The 9,265-nt window shown below is 35.1% G+C and overlaps 1 protein-coding gene across 3 annotated transcripts; it reads left to right on the top strand.

Annotated features, from left to right (window-relative positions):
- The first annotated feature begins 371 nt into the window (after window positions 1–371).
- LOC104891341 (hypothetical protein) lies at window positions 372–7,330 on the top strand. 3 transcript variants are annotated; one of them, XM_010677022.4, is made up of 3 exons: window positions 372–1,015; window positions 1,515–1,631; window positions 5,456–7,330. In XM_010677022.4, exon 3 carries the CDS (start codon window positions 5,456–5,458, stop codon window positions 6,881–6,883), a length of 1,428 nt encoding a protein of 475 aa, XP_010675324.1. In that variant the 5' UTR covers window positions 372–1,015; window positions 1,515–1,631; the 3' UTR covers window positions 6,884–7,330. The 3 variants fall into 3 exon arrangements, with proteins under 3 accessions (XP_010675324.1, XP_048498805.1, XP_048498804.1); XM_048642848.2 differs by lacking the exons at window positions 372–1,015; window positions 1,515–1,631 and adding an exon at window positions 2,660–4,989; XM_048642847.2 differs by lacking the exons at window positions 372–1,015; window positions 1,515–1,631 and adding an exon at window positions 5,019–5,234.
- Window positions 7,331–9,265: the final 1,935 nt, after the last annotated feature.

Below are 9,265 nucleotides of genomic sequence, written 5' to 3'. Positions count from 1 at the left end.
ATAAGGTGGGGAGAACAGTTCCTTAATAAGGTCGTAATTTTAAATTTTGAACTCCGAAAAACATATGATTTTTTTTTTTTTTGATTAGGAAATTAAGTCAGCCCAAGGGCTAACCCCTACCAAGGCTACTAGCCTTGTAGGAACTACCAACACATTGGCTGGTAAAACATGCAAAGCATGCTAAGGAAATACCCCAACATAATGCTGGGAGTAAGGATCGAACCCCTAACCTCAAGGATCGGAGGGGAGTGCTCTACCACATGAGCTAGCTCCTCATCCTTTTCGAAAAACATATGATAGACATAAAGAAATTTTAAATAAAAATTGAGGGAGGACTTTTATATTGTGTGAGGGAGTTAAAAAAAAAATAGCCCCCTCCCAAAACGCACCGTCCAATACCGCCTTAAAGAGCTGCACACACACAGACACACTGCATACAACAGCATACCTGCGTTAATCCTCGTAACTCTAATAAGCAAGCTCCCTCATTACACCTTCTTTTTCCCTTCCTCAAAACTATACATCAAAATCCCTAAACTACCCTCACCGTCTTTCCTGAACGTTACTCTCACCGCAAATAAAATCCCCCTAAAAGGCGAAAACCCCCAAGGGTATAATCGTCAAATCCTTCCAAAACCTATACGCCCTTTTTATTTCCCCCAATCCCTCCTACAACTTTCCCCCGCTCTCTCCTTCTCTCTCCTCCAACTCCGCCATTTTTCTCTCTCCTCAACCTCCATACTTTCTCTCTTTCTACCCGTAAGATTTCTTCTTCAAACTAGAAATTGCTCCAACCTTTTCAAACATCATTTCGTCGAAAAATTTGAAATTATCTGCTCAAGTTCGTCGATTTTTGGTTGTTTAACCTAATTTTCCTCAAGTTTTTTGACGCTGCTGAAAGATTTTCATACTGTATAAAAGTTGGTGAAATATCTCCAATCAAAGTTCGTTCATTTTCCGTCGCTGTCATACGACGCCTTAACTACTGTCGATAGCGAATAATCATTTCATTTTGGTAAGATTCGCGACATTTTCTTCCTCAATCTGTAAACTAACTTACGCTTATTCAGCAAATTTTCTTGTTATTTGTTTCAAACTTTCTTTTGTTTATTTCAGTTGATTAATCTTTGTTTAGCTGTTTACAGCCATTATTATATAATTTATACATTATATATATCTACATTTTAATTTTAAAAAATAATTATTAATTTTCTTTTTCTTTTTAACCAAGAAAAGAAAAAAAATTATTAATTTTCTTTTGATTTACATTTTCTTTTATGATTCACTTTCGGCGAGTTTTCCTTCCTTAATTAGCATTAAATTATTTCCATTAATACCAAAGTCGGATACACTAAAAATAAAGCGACAATTAAAGAATTAAAACGCTGCGTTTTATACCCATTTATGCATCACAGCTAGGGTTGCTTTGTCGTTTTGGCCATATGTGAGGTCGTTTTCGTTTGCAAAGCTATATTTTGGGAAACTGAATGGTTGTTTTTGTTTGTTTATTGCAGGTCTTCTGCATCAGATACACACACAAAAAAAAAAGCGTCTGTCAATTTGACGTCAAAAATGCTGAGAAGTTAAGCCAGAAAACCCACGCGGTTTAAATTTTCGCCATTTTTTAAAAGGTGAAAGGACGAATTTCTTTGTTTTTAAAATTTAATTTGAAAATGTCTGATTCTGAGTAATACATGCCGTACACGTGTCCATCACAATTTATTGGATGTATTTACATTGCTAGTCCATGTCTCAGAACTCCGGTTCATACGCCAAATATTTAATACTACTTCCTTTTTTTTTTTTTTTTTTACGATAATTTATGCAAGTAGAATCTAAAAGAGATAATTTACTACCGAATTTCAGTCGAGCTCTTTTAGGATACTAGTCTAGCGGAGTTGGTCTTCGAAACAATTATTTTTCCTATTAAAAAAATAGGGTTAATAGGGTGATAGCAATATCTTGGCCTTTCATTAGTGAACGATATTGCCACGTGGCTTGATCAGGGTACTCATGTAGTTCGAATCGTTTGAATTGTGATTGATGTATTTAAAGCATATGTTATCATGAATGAATCTCGACTGTAGGCAAAGTGAATCCGACGGTTGATGTAAGAGTTTTGGGTTTTTGTTAAGCTTGTTTGGCTAATGTGAAAAGATATGGGAAGTTTGACTTCTTGAAAAGTGGAAACTTGTAGAGCTGATTTAAGGGTCCATTTTAGTTTCACTTGTGTTAATTTATCTGAACTTCCAAAATATATGAACTTGTTCGAATTTATTGAAGTTTATTTAATTAGATACTTCCTCCTATTCTTTTAGGGATTTGTTCTTTCCAATTTATTTTCAGTTTAATTCAGTTCAGTTGGAATCTCTAATTATCATTTCTATTAGTTATAAGTTAATTTATGTCAGTTCAATTCATTTGAGGATATATATTTTTAGTTTTGTATTTGTAAAAATTATAAAAAGTTACATATTAATAAAATACATGTTATAGTGAATCTAACAAGATCTCATATGACTATATTTTTTGTTTTTTTGGTGAACCATGATTATATTTTCATCCGCGTATAAATCACAAATGATGGTCAAAGTGAAATTCGTGAATAGGGTAAAATATTAAAGTGTAACAATTAATATAGAGAGAGTATTGTCTAAAATCTTAGTTAAAACACAATGTAACAAATAAAAAGAAAGAGAGGGAGTAGGATTGAACTCTTTAACGTTAAAAAAAATTACATGTCAGATGCGGGTAACTTACTATTCTAAATGATCACTTCTGCTTTTGCGATCTAAATTAAGGTTAAACCTTGACCTTTGTTTAAGGTCAAGATAACACAACCTTGTTTCCATCTCTAATGCACAAATAGTGTGGTTAGAAAATGTCATGACATTAGAAATCTAGCACTCTTTTTCTTTGTTACAGGGGAAATTTGGAGTCAGGGCCCACGTGACTTTAAAAAAATATGGTGTAAATAATCAGATGCAGTATATATTGTCTCTGTACTGAAGGATTCCCTGACGAATTTGGGGTGGTCCTGTCTTTATATTTTTTTGCAGATGTGGGTCACACGGTGACAAATGACGGGCTTAATGCATGCATGCTCATTTTTTTTTTTTTTAATACTTTTTATGCATGTTTATTTTCTCTTTTTTTTTGTGTGGGGGGTGCTTTTTGGAACCTATGCATATGGATGGGTTTACACCGGTTTTTTTAGAGAGCTTCAAAGAATCCTAAAGAGATCTAATTTCTGAAGATATTAGATAAAGTTACTGCTATGTAGTAACATCCAGAAATAAAGTTGTAGGAGTACTGGAAAAAGCTAAAGGAGGGGTCTACTGCATCATACATTAACTTTACATTAGATCTGCATAATCTCTATGATAGCAAGTTGCCCCGCTTGCACATTTTCTTTTGATTTTAATAGTCCTCTCTGTATTTATTTTACTTGTGAGGAGTACCATATCTGGCTTTATTGTAAAAGACCAAATTAGCCCGTTCTGTAATTAGTACCTCTATATTCCCCTGAAATATTAACTGTATCCAATAAACACAATAAGCAGGACTGTGAAAGAAACAGGAACACTAAAAACATTCCCTCTCCATGTGGGGTAATAGTGCTAATAGATTAAACAGGAACTACTTGTTCTAAATAGTAATTACCCTTCTTTCACTACTAATCATTTTTCTATTGTATTTATTGGTGGGTTTTTGAGAGTCAACCTTTGTACTAATCTTCACTATTTAGGGATGAGGTTATGTACATTTAGCAATTTTAGGCTTTTCTTGATTTAACATTCGATTGCAATGTGGGATAATGTGGATGGAGTTGGTGGTGATTGCATTGTCTTGAGATTTGAGAAATATGAGATTTGAGAAATAATTTTTAGCAATTTTGGGGATCCCATTTACTAGTTGGACTTAATCAAAGTGATTCTGAACCTCACTCTTTATCTGGACGAAGGCCGCAAATGATGTTGGTACTTGTTTGTTGATTAACATCAGACTAGCAGCTAACATATTTTCATCAGTCTTATTAGTCTGTTTGGATGGGGGAATAGGGAGGGATACTCTTCCCTTGCTTTCTTTCTCCATCTATTCCCTACCTTTCCGTCCATAAATGCTATTCAAACAAAGTTCATGCTGATGATTGTATCTATTTTTGGGTTTCTCTGCTTATTAGAAATGATTGAATGAATATTAGCGTATATGTTCCTTTAAATTCTTTGAATGGTCAAATAAGATGGTCCACCTCTGGTCCTCTTGTGCTTTCCTCACCTACTACCCCATTTTTTTTCCCCTTTTGGAGGGTTTATGTCGGTTTATCTTGTGGCTTCATAAAATATTACTAATTGGTTGTGATGTTGGGAATTCTTATTTGTTTTGAAAGGCCAAAAGTTGGAACATAATATTGGCTTTTGTTTTCGCGTACCCGCCATTAGAGTTTTGGGGAATTCTTTTGAGACATAATGATGCAGGGAATTCAAGGTCTAGGTTTATGACCATTGATGTAGGCTGATTTTGTATTAGTATATGTTGATTGTCTCCGTATGAAGTTATTTAGAAATTTGTAAGGAATTTATTTATCATTATCCTTGGTTTTGCTTACATAGGATTCTACATGTTCATAATCCCATGGCCTTATTTGTTTTTATAATATGAACACACAGCTCGAGGAATCTTGATAAATAAAATAGTCTATCTATTGTTTGCTAGTTTGTTCAATATACACAAGTGGCAGTGATCAAGGTGTGCTCGTCTTGTCTTGATGCCAGAACTTCTGGGAAATCTTTAAATAGTACCTGTTCATAATATGTCTGTTCTTGGAAACTCAAACCAGCTTCCTTCCCTTTTCCAGATTTGAATTAGCTTCGCTATGAAGTATAGAATCATATTTACTTTTTTTTTTTTTGGAGTCAAACACGTGTGAAGTGTACGTGGTAGCATTGAGATCGAGAATTACTGTTTATTGGCACTACAAGCATATAAGTAATTGATATCTCTGGTTCTCTGCTTTGTTATGTTATTCTATCAAAGCTTCTTGATGTTCTCGGGCTCATTATTTGACACACTTTAAGGAGAACCTCACTTCTAAGCACTGTTCTTTAGTCTATTCTGCTCTTCATGTTCTTCTTGTCTCCCTGTTTAATTTCCTTTCGGTTGGTCCTAATTCCACCTTTTCTTTTTTGCACTTTATACAAAAACAATTATGAACCCTCAATGGCAAAAGTAAAGTAAGTATATATTGAATAATGGCTACTGAATAATAGCGTCGATCTAAGTGTTAAAGCAAATGTTACTTTTCCTTTCTGATATATATTCTCATAATTTAATCATTAATTTAAAGCTCCTTTGTGCTGCCGGGCTTTTTGGTTTTCAACTTGCTCAGTACTACTTCGCACATTGGTTTTTGACTTGGAACAATTATTTCATAGTTTCCCTTCTTTTGTTCTAGATGGATTCAGTCAAGCGACATGCAACCACTCCAAGTAAGAGTAGGATAGCCCGGGCAATCTCCAAGGTCCTCCATGTTCGTATGGTCACTGGGATTACCCCATCTGATGGGCTACAGAGAATCAAAACAAAAGAGAAGATCAAGGAAGTAAAACCACAAGAAAAGATCAGGGAATCAAAACCTCATGACAAAACCAGGGAAGTGAAGCCCCAGGAAAAAATCAAGGCTGAGCTAGTTCATGTTGTTCACTGCAAGTTGGGTGAGAAACAAGATGATGAAGAGCTTGCAGATAGGATTGCCCGGGAAGCTGTTCTTGCTAAAACATTTGCTAGCATTTCTTCTATCAAAGCTGCATATGCTCAGTTACAGTTTGCACAGTCTCCCTATGACGCAGAAGGTATTCAATCTTCTGACGAGATGGTGGTCTCTGAGTTGAAGACCTTGTCAGAGGTGAAACAATGCTTCTTAAAGAAACAGTTTGATCCATTCCCTGAGAAGGGTTTACTCGCATATGATTTACAAGAGCAGAAGAACATGGTCAAAACTTATGAGATAACAGGGAAGAAATTGGAGTATGAGGTTAAGATGAAAGAGTCTGAAATTACATTCTTGAAGGAGAAACTAGAGGAGTTCAAGAAAGAGAATCGGTTGATTGAGAAAAGACTGAATGCTAGTGGCTCACTCTCTGTCCTCGACAATCTTCACATGTCAGGTTTAAGTCCTAATCATTTCATTCCTGTTCTCCGGCAAACAGTAAGATCCATTCGTGCTTTTGTGAAGCTAATGGTCAATGAGATGCAGTCTGCCGGGTGGAATTTGGAGGCAGCGGCCAATGTTATCCATCCCGGTATTTCATACTGGAAGCAAGAGCACAGATGCTTCACATTTGAGTCATTTGTAAGCAAAGAAATGTTTGATAGTTTCCACATTCCGAATTTCGCACTCCCTAACGAATCTTTACCAGAAAACAAGCAGCGACGAAGGCTATTTTTCGAGAGATTCACCGAATTAAAGTCTGTTAAAGCAAAGGACTATCTTTGCCAGAAGCCGAAGTCAACATTTGGAAAGTTTTGCCGGGCTAAATACTTGAGGCTTGTGCACCCAAAGATGGAATCATCCTTCTCTGGGAACTTGACGCAGAGAAACCTTGTGAATTCTGGTGAGTACCCAGAAACTACCTTCTTCAACACATTTGCAGAAATGGCAAAGAAGGTATGGCTCCTTCATTGCTTAGCATTCTCTTTCGAGCCTGTGGCCTCGATATTTCAGTTCAAGAAAGGGTGTCGTTTTTCGGAGGTGTACATGGAAAGCGTCTCCGACGAGGCATTCTTACCAGATTCTGAGCCATCCGTGGCCTTCACTGTAGTTCCTGGGTTCAAGATTGGTAAAACAGTTATTCAGTCACAGGTCTATCTCTCTGGAGTATAACACACCTTGGGGAGAAGGATCTTGTGATTTGATCGGATGGTGTAGATCTGATCAAAGACAACGGGAATATGACGTGGGCCCGCAATTGAAGTGGAGGCCATTGTTAGATGATCTTGTTAGGTCCTTGTGGCTCAATTATGAAAGAATATGATGTCCCCTTTTTAGTTTACTCGTTGCTGATATGCTAGAGTGTGGTGTGGGGACTGAAGCTGCTGTGCATCATGGTTACTTGGGCCATTTTGTCCCTTAATCTTTGGCTTTTTTAATTGTTCAAATGCAAAAAGCGCAATTGACCGTTGTGGGGGCATTGGGAAGGGAAAGACTAGTTTAAAATTTTCTGATTTCTCAAAGATTATCACTTCGCCCAAATTTTGTTAATACCTAGGTCGGAGTTGGGCTACTACTCTTTGTACTCGTAAATCGTATAATATAAGTATATTCGTACCATGTGAAACGCGTCATGTTTTCTGTATATGAAATGAATTCAGACTAGTAGTGTTTTTTTCCCTCAATAGAATTGGGATAGGCTCCTGCTGTCTGAGTACACTCTTTAACTCATTTTGAGCCCAACGCTTAAGTTAAGGGAATTACGACATCCCACCGACTTAAAGATCAAGATAAATGAATAAATTTGAATATGATATTGACTTGGTTTTAAATTTTTAGCATTTTGGGTTGGTTCGGACAATATGACTTTTTGTTTGGGATAGTATGGCCAGTTCGGGGATGGGCTTGGTTAGGTCAATAGTTGGGAAAGTTGATTGCATGAATAAATGTGTGTTCTCTTTTTGAGGTTTGGTCAGCTTTAATCAGGGGTAAAAATTAACTAAAATCAAGCTTGATTAGGTTCGATACGTCTAATAAATTTAGTTAATTTTAAAATGGAACATTTTTTTGGTATGTTATTTGAGTTTTTTTTTCTTTGATGCTCTTACTTCGATCATTGGTAAACCTAGCTAGGTAACATTTCGTCCACCTTAATAGAATTTTCATGAAAACTAAAAGTTGATAAATTTTAAATAAGCTCTACTAAATCGTGAAAATGAGTTGTGATAAGTACAATTTAGTTCATATAAGAACAAAAAATTCATGTGAAAAGAACAAATTCGGAATAGAATTCTTCAAAATAAACTCAAGATTGAGCTATATGATAACCTATAGTCCATAATCATAAATGAAGTGTAGTCTGTTGGAAATTCTAACTATTGATTTTTACTAATTTGCTTGCTGATTAGTGATGATAAAAATATAGTTCAATTTTGACTTTTTTTTGCTTGTTAATTACAGATGCATAATCATATCTCTCCATTTTAGTATCCGACGATGATATATATTGTCATCCTAATTGGTCTTATCCAAAAGAAAGCAATTCGAAAAACAAAACTCAGAATTTGTTTTAAGAATTCAAAATTCATTTATTATTTAAAATATTTTAAGCCCATTGTTAAAAGTCCGATTATATATCTTAGATAACCAATTAGATTTTAATTGCTTTTTTAAAATAGATATTTTCTAAATTAAGTAATATCATGAAAATTAGTTTTTGTCTTCTAAAAGAATAATTCCTAGTTTTGAGTGATAACATTTGACAAAGGATAAACATAAAATTTTTCCATTTCGGATAGAAAATAAAACTCAATCAGATATGTGGCTGCATGCCACACAACCATATTACGTTAAGCTTACTATTTTGTGTACTCACCATCTTCGATGGGTCAGCAAAATAGGAAATGATTAGGGAGAAACGTCCATGTATAAGCGTGCGCGCAGCACAACGTTGTTGCGCGCAACATATGACCATTGCGTCAAGCGCAATCTATTTGCGCGCCACGCCAGTTCTGGATCTTGATTACGTTGGATTTTAAAAACCCTATTTTTCATATTTCCCTGTAAATAAGCCTTCCACCCAGTGTTTAGCACGAATTTTCAGAGTTACTTTTCTTCATATGCTCAAAATCATACTCTTCCCACATATTTCAAACACTTCAATATACTTAATCTTCATTGAATTTCGCTATTAAGCTCCAAGTTTGCTCTTCCATAACGTCGTTATTCATTAAGACCCAGGTGACACTACTATATTTTTGAGTCCTTAATTTGTTAGTTTGATTATTTGACATTACTAGCAAGGTTTTCATGATGTAGATTTTTAAGTAATTCATGTTCTTGTATATTCTAATCCTTTCTCCTTTTTTCTATATTCGTATATATGTATTCATGATTAATTGGTTATTGCTTTCATAACGTTATTATGTTTATTTTGCTAATCAAATACCTAAATTAATGCTTTCATGCCTTATGAGATAATCTGAACAATTGATTTAGGATCCTAGTAATTTGATTATTGTCAATGAACACATAGCCAAAAATTAGTCTTTTTTG

The sequence above is a fragment of the Beta vulgaris genome, chromosome 4 (genome assembly GCF_026745355.1).
Source record: "Beta vulgaris subsp. vulgaris cultivar EL10 chromosome 4, EL10.2, whole genome shotgun sequence".
Lineage (NCBI taxonomy): Eukaryota > Viridiplantae > Streptophyta > Magnoliopsida > Caryophyllales > Amaranthaceae > Beta > Beta vulgaris.
This window is presented reverse-complemented; position numbering and strand designations above follow the sequence as displayed.